General features: G+C 31.4%; 2 protein-coding genes across 2 annotated transcripts; both read right to left on the minus strand.

The window, feature by feature from the left end:
• Positions 1–5,239: 5,239 nt before the first annotated feature.
• On the minus strand, positions 5,240–6,767 carry LOC112765297 (NDR1/HIN1-like protein 13). The gene has a single exon (XM_025811208.3). The coding sequence runs from the start codon at positions 6,422–6,424 to the stop codon at positions 5,636–5,638; it is 789 nt and encodes a 262-aa protein (XP_025666993.1). The 5' UTR covers positions 6,425–6,767; the 3' UTR covers positions 5,240–5,635.
• A 5,110-nt stretch (positions 6,768–11,877) lies between these two features.
• LOC112765546 (uncharacterized) lies at positions 11,878–15,659 on the minus strand. Its single transcript, XM_025811444.3, has 7 exons — positions 15,395–15,659; positions 15,200–15,299; positions 14,998–15,118; positions 14,478–14,599; positions 14,225–14,346; positions 13,064–13,223; positions 11,878–12,977 (listed from the first exon to the last, which is right to left on the minus strand). Exons 1-7 carry the CDS (start codon positions 15,531–15,533, stop codon positions 12,866–12,868), a joined length of 876 nt encoding a protein of 291 aa, XP_025667229.1. The 5' UTR covers positions 15,534–15,659; the 3' UTR covers positions 11,878–12,865.
• Positions 15,660–19,361: the final 3,702 nt, after the last annotated feature.

Here is a 19,361-nt window from a genome sequence, read left to right on the forward strand (position 1 = left end):
TAATGTAAAAAAAAAAAAAAAAAAAAAAAAAAAAAAAAAAAAAAAAAAAAAAAAAAAACGACTTTAATTGAGTGGTAAGTTGTTGTAGATCACCGTAGATTAAGTCAGATTCTGAAACAAATAAAGCTCCATAGATCTAGGACCACAACAAAAATCCCATTTACACCTAATGCACTGTTTTAACCCCCATTAAATATATTGAATTTATGATCCTAACTGAGTGCTTGAACGCTTGATTAAGGAATAAACTAATTAAGCCAAAGAAAAGTACTTATAAACAAAGGTCCTAGAGCTGGCAATGAAAACAACGCTAACAATATAGTAAGTTGATTGAGACAGTCCAGCCAATAATTGAAGGGCGTCATGTTCATGTTTCTTTGATCACAATACAAACGATATTACTTTGCTTCTTCAATAATAATAATGCATCCGAAACAAAATTCTTTCAATCATTTAATTGACTGTGTAGTAGCAGCGGCAAATGATTTGCATGGACCATCACATTACAAGAGCCACAACCAACTTGGTTCGTTCTCCCCTTGCTTTTAGGGTCACAATCATCCACACCCATTTAATTTCTCCCTCTCCCACGTAATTAACAATTAAAAATAATTGTAGGTTTATACAAAAAATAAATATTTTATATCTTCGGTAACAAAAAGAGATACACAAAGCCTTGTCTTTTTGTTTCTAATGATGGAAATTATACAATACGTATAGGCTGGTATAGGCTGGTTTGTTGGTACTGAGAACAAGATATAAAGAACAGAGATTGTGGGTTTTGAGATGGGTTAGAGTGGATTTGGAATTTTCAGTGGTGGAGAAATTTATTTCAATGGAAGTTGGAACTGGTTCATCAACTTTATGAGAGGTTAATGCCAATGAAGCTATCAACTAGTAGAGAGGATAATCTTGTTTGGAAATTTGATAATAAAGATATTTTTTCTACTAACTCTTTGGTGCAGGTGCTGCAATCGGAGACTCTTTCACAAGTGATTACGAGTTATAGTTTCACAAGTGTTATTTGAAAAGGGTTGGTACTTTCAAGAATCGAGCTTTTTGGATGGTTTGTCCTAGTTGATCGGGTGAATACTAAAGAGAGGTTGAGTAGATTAGGCGTCATCCAGCAGAGTGACAATATTTGTGTCCTGTGTAAAAAAGATATGGAATATGTTCATCATCTATTTCTTTTTTGTGAGTTTACTTGGCAGGTGTGGTGTGCGTGGTTGAGGTGTTTTCATAAAGATTGGACAGTCCCAAGAACCATTAAAGGTCTGTTTGAGAGTTTGACTGGCATGCTTAATAGAAAAGAGAAGCAGAAGAGGTGGCTGACTAAATTCTTTGCAATGATTTGGAACATCTGGATAGAACGCAATGACAGAATTTTCAACAATAGAAAAGCAGGTGTTGAGGTCATTTAAAGCAGAACTTTTCTGAGCTACAAAGAATGAGTTAGTATTGATCCTTTTAGTTGTTGATAACTATGCCGAAGATGACAGGGGATTGATTACCTTTGTGTTTGGTTTTATTTTTATGGTTTTTTAGTGTATCTGTTTATCTGTTGTTCTATTTTAGTGTGTTGAACTTTTTTTATTTTAAAAAAAAAGACAGAAATACAAAATTTAGTATTCTTATATTTTGTTTGGTGATAAAATAGAATAGGAATTTGGAAGTGGAGACAACAAAATCAGGTATTCATCACTACTAAGATTCTAGATAGGTAATAGTGGGTGGGAAGAAAAAACGAGAAGAAAATAAATGGAATTGAGAGAAAGACCATACTTGATAGAGGCAAGTGGGATCGGTGTAGCCATCGTAAGCACGTGCACCAAATTAAGACACCCCATCACTGTCATGCGCTTCATTTGATGCTGATAAATGATCAAATCACTTGCATACACTTATTATAGGTGTGTTCTTAAACAAGATGTTGTGTGCTAACTTTGGTTAGGTGAAAACTCAATTGCAGTCGACTTCACATGAAGTTGATACTTGAGAGCTGTTAGATGATTTGACTGATTTGACTAAATTTTCATCTAACGACTCTTAAATATCAACTTTACGTAAAGTTGACTTCACCTGAATTTTCACCTTTGTTTAATTTCTGATTTCCAATGTTGAAATGGAATTAATATCTGTTGATTTCGACCCAAGACTGTTCAATTTCTATGGAAGTTTATATTATAAAAATACATATTATGTATTTTATACTTTTAATTTATAGTAAAAATTATAACCCTAAACACATATAATTATAAACTTTATATTTGTTAAATATGTGATAGTATATTAATTTTTATTTTTGTCATATCAAAATTGTAATATCTTTATTTATTTTATTGTGAATTGGATGGATTGAACTAGAATATAATAAAATTTAGGTTTAATTATTCTGTTGTTGGTTCTTATAGTTTTATTAAATTTTTAATTAGGTTTTTATATGTTTTTTTTTAATTGGGTCTCTATACCGTGTTTAATTTTATAATTAAATTATTTTCATGTCAAAAATATTAAAATTAATAGAATATTTTTTCTAAAATACATGCGATTAAAGATCTAATTAAGTTTTTAATTATAAATATTTTTAATTTGCGAAGAAATATTCAGTTAATTCTAATATTTTTTACACTAAGAAGGACCTAATTATAAAACTAAAAGTAATGTCGGGATCCAATTAAAAAAAATAAAAATTTAATTATAAATTTAATAAAACTATAAAAATTAATAAAATATTTTGATATATAATTTTATAATAATTTTTTTACATATGATTTTGTTGGAAGATATAAACTACATAATAAATAGTTTATTTTATATATATATATATATATATATATATATATATATATTATGTTGATGTTATTTGAAATAATTCCTGAGTTTAAATCAATTTGTGTATTTTGATGAGTCATACTTCAGTTTTATAGATAGGCTTAATTGTTAATAAGTTAAACTGAATTCAATCTTTTGAAAACCTAATTTAAATTTAGTGTGACTCAACTCTTCTCACTTCTCACTTCTAAGAATTGAATCTATCTATTTATCTATCAATTTATAATATATTAAAATAGAATTTAACTTTTTAATATGATGTCATGTGAACTTAAATAAATAATTGTCACAATTACTTATTAATTATCTTATTGAATTATTTTTTAATTCTTTTATTTCCAATTGAATTACTTTTTAATCATTTTGCTTATACTTCTCATATGTTTCGTTATTATGACTTAAGATTTTTTTTTTATTCTCATGATATATATATATATATATATATATATATATATATATATATATATATATATATATATATATATATATATATATATATATATATATTTATTTTAGGTTACTCTCTAAGTTTTATATTCTGTTGTTCTTTATTTTTATATAAGACATTATATGCTTTTAATGTTAATATTTTTTTTAATAGGTATAAACATAATTTATTATTTTTTTTTTATACTCATTCTTTTTTATATTTACTATATAAAATTATAACTTAGGATTCATCTTCATTTTACTTTTCACTCTTATGACATTTATTTTTCATTAAGTTACTCTATATTTTCCATATTCTCTCACTCTTTACTTTTATATAAGATACTATATGATTTCAATATCAATAATGTTATTTTTTAATAAATATAAATTGAGTAATAAAATATATAATTCATCAACTTTTTTCATACTCACTCCTTTTTATGTTTTGTATATAAATTAACATTTACTTTACAGTTTTTCTTTATCTCCTCTTTTTTATCTATAATGTTTCTAAAAATGTTTACAATTGTATTCATTTTCCTAACTAATTATAATCACTAACTCTCACTCGTTGCTATGGTTTACACACAATATATTCTCTCTCATTCACTCATTTTCAAATCATAATCATAAAATTTATTCTTTTATTTTTATACTCATTTTTACTCATATTTACTATTTAAATTAACATCTACTTTCACACCTTTTTTCTTGAATCTTTTTTATATAATCATGTGTCTTATTCTATAAAATATTATTACATAATTTTTTTTATAATTAAAGTTTTTTTGTTTTGTTAAATAATTGGCTCATTATATATTAAAAGATGATTTTTTTAGACTAGTAAAATGTATATTTTTATAATTTTTTTATCATTTCAACCTTTTATGTTTTTGAATATTATTTAATTATAATAACAATGTTGAAAATACACAATGTCGTAATTTATGAAAAATAAAATAAAAAAACTGAATGTTATTTTCAGTTATTGAAATATTATATACTTAACCATGCCACTAGACAAAAGAAAAAGACACTATTGTTTCTTACTTTCTTACTACTTTTTAATTTTCTTCTCTCATTTGTTTCCGTGGAAACAGTTTCAATCCTCTGTTACAATGTGAAATTGAGAAATTGCAATGGCACTGTAGTGTTTTTGTTGTTATAGAACAGCAATGTAACAGAGCAGAAAAAGAGAGAATCAAATCCAACTTGGGACAACGAGATTGCACGTGGCACTTAGTGTGGGACAGGTTGCTGAATTTCACAAGAAGGATGGAACAGCACCTGATCTCATCATCTAAACCCCAGTTTACAACAATTTCAGTACACTCTGTATTCTGCTTTGCTTGGAAGATCAAAAAATTCTCACAGCAAAATCTAATACAATACAGTCACTGACATCACCTCCATAAAAGTCCTCTCTTCTATATTTCCATCTTTGTTGAGGTCAAAATGTGAGATAGACTCATCAGTGTTTCACTGTATTACTATTAAGAACTGTATTCTTTTAAATTCTTCTTTAATATTAAATGATAAAACTGTTAATGGATTTCCATTACAAAATAGAGACATGGAAATAACTGCTCACTTAACAAGCAAAGCAAGATCCATTGCTTGTGGCTTTCATTTTTTCTCAATTCATCCATTTTCTTCTTTCTTTCTTTCTTTTTTTTTTTGTACTATTCCAACTCATTCAAGACTATAATAAGTAATTGAGAATTTTCATATTTCTACAAACTAAAGTGATAAAAATGGAAAAGTTTAGGGACCAGCAACTTTGTTAAATTCTTGCCAGCATGTAATCAACAAAAAAAGTGAGTCATTGGATGAAAATTTCACACCAATCTTACACTATTAAAACCATTATTAATGGCTATTTGATGGTTATTTGATGACTACAGATCACAAAGTTGCTAGCCTCCTATCATTCTTCGATAAAAATTGAATAGTTTAAGGAAATATAAGAGAGGCATTTAGATTTCAAAACCCAGATACAATTTCCAGTTGTATTACTCTCAGGCAAATTACAGCAACAAACTACAATGGTTTTTAGGACTTGCTTTGCCCTAAATCTCATATAACAAGCTCAAATTTCAACTTTTTCTTGGTTTCATTACAGATTAAGCTTTTTCAAGTCTCAAGGCATGATATATTCCCCCATCATAATCAACCCATTAACCCCTCTCTATTAAAAAATAAAAAAAAAAAGCAATTATGACAACAAAAAGAATAATTTTAAAATTATAAAAAAAAAAAGAGGGACATTGATGATTGGATTGATTACTCATAACAACGAATCACCAATAATAATGAAACTAATCAAATTAAACACTTGGTTTTTTTTCGTTTATAAAAATTTGAAGGAAAACTAAAAAGAGAACTTCCAGATCTTGATTCTGAGATCAACCTTACACTGGGAGTCGATGACGGAAGCAACAGCCGGCGACTTGCCGGCGGGGACGGTGCCCCTGATCCCATCGCAGGTGACTCTGATGCCAACCTTCTTGCTCTTGAGCCACTCCATTCTCATCTTCACCTTGGTGTCCATCTGAATCACCACCGGGAACCCTTTCTTCTTCTTCAGCGCCGATCTCATCGTGCTCAGCGACTCCGTGTCCAGATCCTGCGACCCCGACACCACCGCCCTCAAGCTCGTCTGGTTGTTCTTGTCGGACTCAAACGCTGTTAGCGACCCGTTCCCAATGAAAACGGAATCTGACAGCGCCGTCACGGTGAACGGATCGTAGAAGAACACAAGGTGGTTGTTAGGGTTCTTTGCGATGAGAGTGAGGTTGAAGAGTGTGGTCAGGTGTGACGGCGAGTCAGTGGAGGTTGTTAGGTTCATCCTCGCAATGCGGAGGTTGGTGATGGAGAATTGCGGCTGGTGTGGCCGGTAAAGAACGTAGAGTGCGGCGCCTACGATTGCGGCGAGGAGTGCGGCGGCGAGGATGATGAGGATTGTCCAGAAGCAGCAGCAGCAGCAGATGCTGCGACCGGAGCGGTGCCGGCGGTGGTAGTGCGACTGTGGGCGATAGACTTGGCGGTTGGGGTTGTAGAGCTGGGATTTGACTGGGCCTTGGTTGCCGTTAACCGCGGGGGCTGCGGCGGTTCCGTTAATTGCGCCGTTTCCGTTGGGTTTGGAAGCTGGTTCCGTCATTCTTTGACCGAGGGAGAATGTGAGTGAGAGAGATGAAGGAGTTGTGAGTTGTAATGGGGTTTGAGAAGAGAAGCAAGCTTTGTAGAGAGAAGGAATGGAATGGAAGGGAAGGAGAAGAAGAGTGAAGAGGTGGAGATAGGTACCCAGAACCAAAAGAGGATGCTTCCACCTCACCAATTATGGAATCTTTTTCCCTTTTTTTATTCTCTCTTGTTTATACTTAACGAAATTACGAGAAGCGAATGGTTTAGAGAATATTAGAGATATAATTATTAGTGTTATTTTTTTTATTAGTTGAAATTTATTATTAATTAATAATTATTAATAATAATAAAACTTGGATCGGAAGTCAAGATTTGTGTTGTGTTAAAATTGAGAGCCGCACACACACACGTCGGTTGCTGGCTTGCTGCCTTTTTAACATGGTGGGTACTCCCATGAAGATATTATAATTGTCTTCATGTGATGATTTTTCTTTTTGACCCTTAGATGATGGAGTGTAGGGTTAGATTTTGATATGTTATAAAAGTGTTGTTTTTATTTGAAGTGTGGCCAAATCAATAAATCACACTTTTATACAAAGCATCTTCATAAAAAGATGTTTTTTGCATCTTCATTTGAGTAGCTCCCTTTTAACATAACATGTGATTGAGTGAATTCTCAGGAACCTTGGGTCCACCTCCATTAAGGATTCTCACTCCCTAATAATTCATGTTTATTAGCTCTCAATTAATGAGTTAATAACATAATATATGGTCGAACTTGAAAGTGAACAACTTGGGATATGCAAAATAATTACAAGCCCTACTCCAATATCTTATGGCCACACGTTTTTCCACCATATATATATGTCAATTTTTTCTTCCTAGGCTTTGGCTTTTGAGCAAACGTACAACCATTTCTCGTAACGCAGTACTTTTACATGTATTGACACATCGTATCATTGTCCACTTACTATTGTAAGATATTACTAATTTTAACTTTAGCTAAAGTATAATTTTTCCTCCTTAACGATTACGATTTTTTAAATATTTTTAATGTTTTTAATTTTATTTTTAATATTTTTTATTTGTATCAAAATTATATCTAAATTTTTTTAATTTATTTCCTAGTATTTTATATGAAATTAATGTTTAGAGATAATGTTGATACAAATAAAAAAAATTAAAAACAAAATTACAAATATTAAAAACAAAAATGTTACTTTAGTCTTTCACTTTTAATACTACCATTGTTAGTGTATTTTTTACTGTTGTTCAATTATTTATTTCTATTAATAGGATTTTTAAATTAAATGGTGCTACTAATATTGTGTCATGTGTGTATTGTCCAATTAACTATATATCATATACTAGTTGTATATCATCAAGAAAAATATTAAATTTAAAAAGATTTTAATTAACATATAAATTACTATTAATAAAAATTTATAATATTTTATTTTAATATATATAAAACAAATACATTAAAACTTAAAATTTTATATTTTTTTAATTAGTAATTTTATTGTATATATCTTGACACCGGTCCTAGCACCCACACATATTAGCTAATAAACCCAAATATAAACATGCACATTTTTATTATAGCTTTAATTATAACAGTGCATGTTCAGCAGGTATAACCTTCAAAATTCAATCCGAAGTCATAAGAAAAAAAAATGAGCAACAAAAATTAAGTTAAAATATGAAAATAATTTTAGTATTAAATAGGAAAGTTTTGAGTAAATGTATGATGCATCATCCGTGGCAAAATCGAAAGTTCCTTAAACAATGAACTGTACACTATCTTTTGTTATCAAGTCATTATTTTCGAATTCGAAAAGTTTAAGCAGTCAATTTTATATGTAGTTGTTAATTTTATAAAAAATTTTGATATAGTTTTATGTTTAAAAAATACGTATTTTATTATTTTTTTACTTCTTTTTTTCTTTATTTTTGCGCTTTTTTTTGTCTCTCCGCGTCTCTCTCTATATATGCTACTTCTCTCTTTATATTTCTCTTCTTTGAATTATTTTTAAAAGTTTTTGTACAATAATTTTAATATTTCTTTTTATTATGTTTCAAATGTTTGTTTTTGTTAAATTTTAAATATTTTTTTACAATAATTTTTAATAATTTTTATTTAATTTTAGATATTTATTTTATTATATTTAAAATTTTTTAAATAAAAAATATTCAAAAAATCAAAATATAACAATCATTAACATCTAAAAGTTCTGAAAAAATATCATCCCAAATCATAAATAAAACAACATCCAAAACTTCTAAAAATTTTGAACCTCTTTCTTTTTAGATGTTCAAATAAAAAATCTAAAAAGAGAGATTCACGGTAGATCATAGACCTTAAAACTTCACAGTGACAATAAAGTAATGGCAAGGTATTTTTTCGTAGCGTGCTCAAGGTTCTGTCGCCAATAGTTATGTGTAAAGAAAGATGAGCACGATGGAAAAGTTGACCACGTCGGAGAGAGGCACACGGAAGAGGGACAACAGCACGGCGGAGCGAAACAAGGGACCGGCAAAGGGAAGCGAACGCACGGCAGAGAGAAACAAAGGCACAGTAGAAAAAAAACACACACGGCGAAAGAAAGTACATGCATAATGAAAAGAGAAGCACTGGAAAAAGAGATTTTATTTTGGGGGGAGAAAAAGATGTAAAACAAGAAAGTGAAGTAATAATTAAAATTTCATATAGTGTTTATTGTTTATTGTGGTAATAAAATTAACTTTTTAGAATGAATTATATATGTTATTTTTGGTAATTTTTAAAAATTTTTTACATCCCAATTAATAATTAATTATAGTTGATTAGTATCATAATTAGTTATCTAATAAGATTGTTTGAAATTATGAACAGACAAAGCAATTATTATTATTATTATTATTATTATTATTATTATTATTATTATAACATCGTGTTTGGTTGTTTCGAGAAATGTTGTGTTATTTTTACGTACACTCTCTTTTAACTTTTTTATTTCATATTAAAAATGATTAATGAAAAGATAATATAAATATAATTTCTGTTATGTATTTATGTAATATACAGTATAACATTTTATGCTTAGCCCACTTACAAAAAAAATCCACTTTTCATTTGTCAAAATCAAATGGTGGTTTATATTTTCTGAAACATTAATATTCCAATTGTTTTAAAAGTTGATTAGATACACTAAAAATTCTTCCTATATTTTATAGAAATTTCCAAAAAGAATGCAGTAGCAGCTTGCCAACTTGCTATCAGCGTAAGGTTCCATATATCATGCTGTTTCTTTTTTTTTTTTCACAATAACTATTTATTTGAGATATTTTTTTCTTTTTTGTCTTTAATCTTTGAAAGAAAAAGAAAACTTATTATTTATCTAATTTAGAAAAATAAATTTAAGGAGCACACCTACTAATATCAATGTTCCAATATGTCCAATTCCAAACATTAAAATCTTGTCAGACTTTTTATAGAACTCGTGAATTGAATTGGAAACTCATAATCACTTCAAAAATACTATAATGGTTTTTATCTCAACTACTGCATTCAAAAGAACTATTTTTTATCTCGGCTTATGCATGCAGTAATTTATTGGCCAGCGACAATCTCTTAAATGAAGTTCAGATCTGCGACGAATTAGTCCTTAACTTGTTGGATTAAAAGATATGGAGGATAAAAAAAACTATATTATATTTACATCTATCTATTATTATTTAACCAATAATATTGCATGTTGTTGGTTTTATATATAAGTTCATCTCGAAACTGTAAAATCTGAGTCAGTGCTGATTATATTAGAGATTGACAATTGACCCTGTAACCCTAAGTATAGTTTAGTAATCGCATTCATTCATTGTTGCATATGCGTAACTCCAAAGCCAATTATTACCTTTGCTTCCCAACCCACTTGGTGGTCCACTTCTCACTTGGATATTTACCTTTTTAATTCATTTATCGTCTCCTCCTCGAGTACTTTCTTTGTTGCTAAATTGAATTGATCATTATATAGTGTATATATTATTTAAAGAGCATGATGACAAGTATTTTGTTACTATTTTGTATAGATAGAGTGAGGGATATCCAAACTCTACTCTTTTATTTTAGACTGCCGACACTTGGATTTACATTATTTCAAATTTTAAGTGGGGTCCTTTTTTTCTTTTTGTACAAAATGGCGTGCATACTTTTTACTATGACCAACTATACCAACCCCCACAATAAACATATGTGTGTGCTCTTGGTTTAGTTACATATATACTGTGCTTCAGTAGTTTAGTTTACATCAAAGTCGGTGCATATAGGTTGGAAGCTTGGTTCAAGTAGAGCATATTATAAGTCTCCTAAATAATCACATCTGGGTTCAAATTCTATTAGTGAAAAAAAAAAAAAAACCATTAGTGTGTGTGAGTGTATTGTGTGGATATGTTGTGTTGTAATGACCAAAAAAAAAAAAAAAATCGGTGTATATATCAAAATCAGTTGTTGATAGTTAATTTTTTGTGTGTGCATATCATCTTGTACTACATTACACATAATTTCTTTTTTTATTTTTTGGTTATGCATGTATCTCCTAATCCGATAAATCAATTGCTAACTATGCATAAGATGAGAACCTCGAACACTTCTTTAAATGGACGAATGAGTTGATATCAACAAATTGAGTACAGCTACGTATATAGTATTATACTGTGCGCCTGATTTGCACATGACGAACATATACCTAATTAATTTTAATTAAAAGTTAGAAATAAAATTATTTATATTTTAAAATTAATTTTAACAAAATAAATAGTATACCGATAACGCTGACTAAATCCTTTTACAATATATAATTATGAAAACGGCAGAAAAAAACTGTGTTGTACTTTCTTTCTTTTACTTAATTTTGGATAGGGTAGGGTGCAATGAAGTCTGCCAATTTTTTTTTTGGGTCAGGAAGTCTGCCAATTTAAACACATCTATAAACCAATTTTGTGAAACGTGATAATTTTTTGTAAATGCAGGGAGTATAAATTTATCGTTGCAAAAATTGGCATGTTTAAGAGCCTGAAAATTTTGGAAATAAGATTTCAGGGATGCAGTAAAGATTCAACAAAAAACTTTTATGTCGTGACAAATTGGCAAACTTCCATTTTTATTGTTTATCCAAGGAGTCATCTTTTACTTCTAATTTGCTGATATCAGTCACTCTTGTAATCAGAAGCAACCTTTTCTTTGGAGACTTCAAAATAGAGACAGTATATTTTGAAAAAATTGATCTCCTTGGCAAGATGGAGAAGGAAAGAGACCCCAAGGGTGTATTTGCGAATTGTGAGGAAAAGGAAAGCAAATGTTATGGAAGGGAAAGAAAGAAAATAGAAGAGAGTATTTAAGATTTTTAAATTTTTTCTTATCCATGAGTTCAAAATAGATAAAGAGGAGGAATTTTGAAAGCTGATATTCTCAAACTTGTGAACCCACCTAAAGAAACCAAAGATCACCGAATGTAATACAAATAAATTATTGTGTATAATGTATATGCTGGTACAGCCACATGATTGTGAATAATATTAGGAGCCATCAAATAAGAACACACAAAAGGCTATTCAAAAGGACAAAGCAACGGCATGTGAAGCACGCATATCTTTCCAAAGCACCTCAAGTTCCTACACGTGCTACAACCTTTGTTAGTGTTAAGCCTTTGATGCCACCCTCTTGGATTTATCGATCATCAAATGGTCACAAGAAAACATACAAGATCACAGGCTTATGTCAATCACAACGCATCAGAAACATTTACAGCCATCTTTCCTAATGAATTGTACCCAAATACGCATTAAATATACTCTAAGAACATACAAGTAAATAATCTTCGTTCTTCTCCCTATGTTAGTTACTCTCTCACTTCCAACAAGAAAACGAATGAGTAAAAATAAGACCAATAATAATAAGGAGTAATTGTCTTTTTCGATCCCTAACCATTTGTTCCAAAGACAAAGCACCTCTCCACAATTCGAAAATCCCTAACCGGTCCCGAATCATCCAAGTAATTGGTCTACGCACCCGTTATTGGATTAAGCGGTCCCTAACATGTCTGCAGGTCACCATTCACACGGCCACTTAGACTAATTACTTCGGGATAATGGTTAAGGATTGGAAAAGACATTTACTCTAATAATAAGACTAGAATACAAAGTCTCCAATGCCTCACAATCAACTGTTCCAAGACTGACAAGGGCAATGATCTCAACGACAAAGAGAAAAACAATGCGTGTCAGACACACACTTGTTTGTCACCTAAGGACCTCTATCATGTCGTAGAATGCACGAGCTCTCCCATCCATCATCCATATGGCCGACAATTAATGCAGGTAAGTGTCAACTATGATTCCTTTACAATAGAAAACAAAGGAATTTGACACTACTAGACAGTTAAAATTGTTAGTTTTTCAAAGTTATGGAAGAGAGTTTCATCTAGTTTGTTTTGACTTGCTCAGTGTGCTGCAAAGTCTCAGCCATATATAGCTCAGTTGAAAAATCATCATTCACTCCTCCTCTTTGATGTCGATCTTTAAGATCAACTAACCTGTCATCAAGCCAACAGATTATTATAGAACAAGAGTTTTTCTCTATGCGAAATCAGAAGAGTTACAAGGCATTTTGATCAAAAACCTTTGAAACTTAGATTCCCTGTAGATGAGCATTATGCTGAGCACAATTGGGATCAACGACAAGCATAAGTGTTCCAAAGAATGCCCGCTGATAATGTAGTTATTTGCATGGTAAAGTTTCTTGTCAGTAGCGCCTTCAAATTTGGCTAGCAGATAAATACCTGTGCCAAAACATTTCAAGCTTCAAAGCTTACCACAAAAATGAATGGTATGTATGGGTATTAGTAATAGCCTATTACTCAAGGTCATGACCAAGATTTAAGTTCCTGAACTTGTATGTTAACAGCTGTCTTGTTTTCCTTAAAATTTACATCATTCATGGACAGTGCAACAGAAAGGAACATATCGCTTATAGGGGGCAGCAGGTCACAACACAACTGAAGAATGTTTCATGGGACAAATAAGGGGAAAAGAAAGTATAATACAAAATGCAACAAGGAGTTAAAAAAACAATCAAGCTAGCTCTCATTCAGACATTAAGACACAAGTATGCCCTCAAAATCAGAGAAAAAAAATATATATAGAGTGATCCATCCTGAGGGCTAGTATAAACTCAAAACACAGAAACTTGTCCTAAAAGCTACAGAACCAGGCATAGTGGTAGTATAGCTAAGGCAAACCCTGAAACCAAACTCATTTTAGGGGACTATAGTCTTACACGCACTAGAATTCATCACAACTATGATAACCCCAATATTATTGACTTCCTCTTGATTAGTGCATCTTTGATAAGAGTTATATTTTTCTTTTCATAATCAAACAGAATATCTTAATACTTGACCCTTTATCTTATCCCTATCCCTATCAAACTGGCTACATCATTACATGAAATCCACCCTGTTGTAAGAAAATACCACTAGTTTCCATTCAAATGAAGAAGTCCTTAAGCGTCCACTATATAGGGCATTAGCAGTGTGACCAACAAGTGGAGTGACATCTTCCTTTCCCATATATACAATTATACAGTTTATGTAAGGTACCCACCAAAGTTCATTTGGTAGAAAATATAAAGCTGTGAATGGCATAAGAGTTTACTTCTTTTCTTAGAGTTTCCTATTCCTGTTCCTACTGCTATTTCATCAAGGCAATGATGGCAGTCGACAGAGCAAACACTAAATAAAGCAAATTAAAACCAAAGCATTACAAACGTCTATGAGATTACCTGTAGCCAGAAACCAATATCTTGAGTGAGTGTACTTGGAGCTATACATAAATGCTATTACTGGAATAGCTAGAGGAAGAGTCAACTGGAATATCATGCAGAACCGAATGTCATTATAATTTCTGCAACCAACTAGAAGACAGAATTCAGACGAAAACTGGGATACTCATACTGTTTCAGCACCTTGACTTGAAGAATGAATTCAAAGACAGAAACAGCAATTTTAAAGTATGTAAGGAAAAGAAGAACTAACCGTTCATAAACTACACAAAGAACGGCAGCAAAAATGAGTGCAAACAGGCAGAACAACCCGATCCTCTGGCCGAATCTCTCAACAACCAATGCAGAAAAAAGCGAAGAAAATGCCACCATCATCTGGCATTGACAAAACCAGTGAACGTTTGAGTGAAAAGAGATGCAAGAATAGCAGTTCCCAGACATTATTGCAACTTTGTAAAGGAAAAAAAATGCATTTAGACAGAGTTACTGGAAAACTAGTACAAGAACAAGTATGAAATTTGTTAATTTCCATAGCTAAATTACGAGTATTCCATTCGGTGAGTGGCATATGGAACTGAAAATTCGTTACACCATCAAAAGTATCTACTGTTAATGTGTTAGTTTAATCAGAAAGCCTCTCATCAAAACGAATCCATCATGCAGTTGGAAAATGTCTTCTATTTACTACTTAAACTCAAACACCACAGAGTATAAAAAAAAAAAGGGATAAGAATCAGAGAATAAACGTCGAACACTTGGTCTGCAATACCAACCGGTAAAGTGTCCCACAACACACGGTGGTTGTCAGGCTTCAAATGGTAATAAGCAGAACCAAAAGCCACGCCTACCATTCCAGCATAGAATACTACCCAAGCATAGACTTCTCCTTGAGAACTGAAAAAAAAGGACTGCTATCATCTGAAGACAGCGATCGTAGCAATTTTAGTTAAAATGGCGAGAAGAATAGTGGAAAACCTTATGTAGAAGACAGCTCCATCGAGGGCTAGAACAAAGCCCAGAACACCCACAACTAAGAAAGGGAAATTTGTGATGACATTGATGGTGTTGGGAACTCCTGCAAAAGAGCGAGAAGCTGAAACGATGAGAAGAAGGAAAACAAAAACAAGAGAAGTGATTAATATGGTTGAAGATTGAAGCGAGCGTGGTTACCGAGAAGATTGCGCATGTCAACGAAATGGTGGTGGTTGTGGGAGCGAGGGATAGTGGGAGTGAAGAAAAGGATGAAAAGAGAGAAGAGAAATGCAGGTAGCCATATACGACTTGCGTTGAATCTTGGTACCCAACCCATCGGTGAAAATGAAATTTGGTGTGAGGTTTTGGGTTTTGGGGTTTGATTTGACTATGGGGGTTCCTTCGAATGAGAGGAAAAGGAAAAGAAAGAAAAATAGTTAGGTCAGGTGGTGGTTCGAATGTTGGAATGAGAAGGACCCCAGGGTCCAAAGGTGGACCAAAGACCCCACGTGGGACCCCTTTTAACGTTATGTAGTAAGGCAACGGTGCCTAGTGCCTACTGCATGCTCATTTTCAGTTTCATTCATCATCCTTCCTATGCATAACAACAATATTAAATAATTAATTATGACCTGAATTTTGGATTTTCATGAATTTTTTTACCCATTTACTAGTTGTCATACCAATATATAAAAAATTTATATAAAAAAAATAGAGGATGAAGTTTTTTTTTTAATTTAGTTTGACTAAATTAAATTTATATATTTTTATTTATGTTTTATTATTTTTTTCTTCATTTTTATTGTCCTTATCATCGTGTCTTTTTTTTATATAACCTTGATTTTTTTTCTCCTTTATTATTATCTTTATCATTTTTTTTTCTTAGTTCAATATCAAATGATTAATTTAAGGATAATAAAAGTGATATAAAAATTTTAGGTTAATAATACAAGAAATTTGTTAAAAATAACACCAAAATTTTTTATAAATGACACAAGAAATTTTTAAAAAAATAGAAATTTAAAATCTTAACTCACTCAACCAACAAAATACACTCAAATATATTTTTGAACAAAAAATACAACAACTTGTTATAAATGACACAGAAATGGTTAGACATGTTATATATGAGTTTAATACCATAGTTTAATAATAAAAAAATTTGGTTAAAAAGTTTTGTGTCACAATTAAGAAATTTCAATGTTAAAATTAAGAAATTTTATGTGTCACAATTAAAAAATTTCGGTACTATTTTTTTAATAAATTCTACACAATTTAAAACTCTCATTCCTTTGTCTCTTTTTGTTCATCGTTTTTTTTTTCCTTCTTGTTTCACCCTCTATAATAAGAACTTGTGTCACGATTAAAAAAATTCATTACTATTTCTAATAAATTATGCACAATTTAAAACTCTTCTTCATTCTCCTCCTTTTACTTTTCTTTTTCTTCTTCTTCTTTTTCATCATCATCATCAACATCACCATCATCTTATTTCACATTCTTATAATTTTTTTATTTCGCCTTTTTAACAAGAATTTGCGTTACGGTTAAGAAATTTCGGTGTCAAAATTAAGAAACTTCTTATGTCACAATTAAAATATTTTAGTGCTATTTTTTTATATAAATTCTACACAATTCAAAACTCCCCAACCTCTTCTTGTTCTTCTTCTTTTACCTACTCATAATTCTTCTTATTTCACCTTCTTAACAAAAATAAAAACAAGAAGAAGACGAAGAAACAACCAGAAAAAGGAGGAGGCATTGCAAGAAATTCTCTGAGTACCATCGAATTTAGCGTCAGACTCAATCCAATGATAAACTCCTCGTCGGTAACTAATTACCATCGGATTCTAAAATTCGACGGTAATTTTTGATAGAATTAGCGACGAGTTCCATTAAATAGTTGGCAAAAATATGGAGGTGATTACCATCAGACAAATTCCAACGATAAGTTTAGCGCCATGTGCTATGGTTTCGCGCCACATTACCTTCAGATTAACCAATAGTAAACTCGATGATAACAATAATTTTTTTGTACCTATTAGAATCCCATAATCAACAATTAATAGTCAAATCTCAATTAGTAAAAATCAAGAAATATTTTTAATGAAAATAGTCAACTATATATAAGGTAAATATTAGGTGTACAGAATAAAAATTAAAGAAATAAAATATTTTCAAACAAAGCATAACAAACCCTAATCACTACGAGTCTTGATAGGTATCATCATTGACATCTCCTTGGTTCCACAGAGGCGGTAGTCTACCTAAAGGAAAAATGAAAATAGTTATGTGGCTAGCGTACAATGTAATTATGTAACAATCTAATTAAAGTTTAAAAATATAACAAGCTAGTTAAACTATACTTAGGTTACTCTTATTCGGATTCATCATCTTCTTTCTCTGGTTCATTCTCCTTTTTTGAGGTAACTTCTTAATTATCAAACTCGTCTTCTTCTTCTTTATCTCCATCTACCCCCCCTTTTTTTTTTAATCATCGTCATCCTCTACTAGTAGCATGTTGTCGTCTACTCTAAGATTAATGATGTCATCATCCATAACAGTCGACCTAAGAGTGACCTAATCCACCTACAAATATTTTGTCTTTGACCCTTCGTTCGAACGAATATAACCTTTGGTTTAGACTATTGACCGTTGTCAAGTCTCTTTAAGTTCAGATCTGGCCGCCTACAAGTGTCCATCAAGTCTAACCTAACCGTATCGTTATCCTTGGTTCACTCGTCGCCTATTACCGTGTGTATGATATTATCAAAGACATTTTTTTCAATATGGGTCACATCAAGATAATGACTAACCAAGTTATCTTTCCAATAAGGTAACTTTCAAAATATACTTTATTTTGTCAAAAATTATGCTTCCTGCCATTTCCCAAAGGTCTCAACCCTACTCCATTCTCGACGATCTTAAGAATACTACTGACTCGATGTCACACTTCTAAACTACTCAACCTGACGGGTTCCTCTTCTAGTTCAGTTTTATTCTTCCTAAATGAGTTTTTGTTACACCAAAAAGGATGATCAAACTCGAAGAATCTTCAACGACCATCGAACCATGAATTCTTACCTTCATTCTTCAATCAAAATGACTTTGTATCCTCTATACAAATGGGACACAATATTCTGTCTTGAGTGGACCAACCAGACAACATCTCGTACGCAGAAAAATCGTTAATGGTCTACATCAATGCAGCATACATTTGAAAGTTTGTTTTAGTTAAAATATCATATATCTCTACACCATCAATTCACAACTCATTCAACTTATCCACCGAGGGTTGCAAGAACATATCAATTTTGGCCTTTGAATTGCTTGGACCAAGTATGATACAAGTTAAGAACATGTATCGCTCTTTCATGCTCATTTCGAGAGGTAGGTTATAAAGAGTCACCACAATAAGCTAACAAGAGTACGTGTTACCAAAATTAGAGTTTGGTGCAAATCTATCAGAGTACAAAACTAATCTAACATTTCTATATTCGCTCACAAATGTAGAATGGACCTGATCAAAGTACTTTCAAGACTCTTCGTATGACAGGTGCATCATAAAACCATCGTCTCTCTTGTTGTTACTATGCCATGTCATGTGAGAGGCCGAACTCATCAAAGCATATAATTTTTTTTAGCTTAGAGATTAGGGATAAGTAGTGCATCCTTTTGTTTGAAACTCTATTTAACCTTCATTTACCAATCTATTTTCTGTCTACTTAATTAATACCTCAGTGCATTACAAAATTTACAAGCAGTAAGGTCTATATCCCCTTGTAATACAGCAAACAACCCCTTCGAAGCTAGTTTCTTTGCTTCATAATGGCTCTGAGAGATGCCAGTAGTCCCGGCTGGTACTAATTCGTTATCAAGGGTGGCTCACTTAGTAAAAGACTCTTAGGTATGATTTGACTCAAACTTACTACTCATCATTGTAATGCAGACAAATAATTTTGAGTGAATATACTCCTCAAACAACGGTTCTGTGGCATATTTTAACAGATCATAAAATCTCTCTATCTTTGGGTTAGGCTCTTATTCAACATCTTCTATATCATTAACACCGATTGCATTAAATACTATCTCATTGTATCTCTCTTAGTTACCTTCCAATTCACCTCTCCCAAATTCACTTCTCTAACGACTCGAACCCTCCTTG

This window comes from Arachis hypogaea, chromosome 17 (genome assembly GCF_003086295.3).
Source record: "Arachis hypogaea cultivar Tifrunner chromosome 17, arahy.Tifrunner.gnm2.J5K5, whole genome shotgun sequence".
In the NCBI taxonomy this organism is placed as follows: Eukaryota; Viridiplantae; Streptophyta; class Magnoliopsida; order Fabales; family Fabaceae; genus Arachis; species Arachis hypogaea.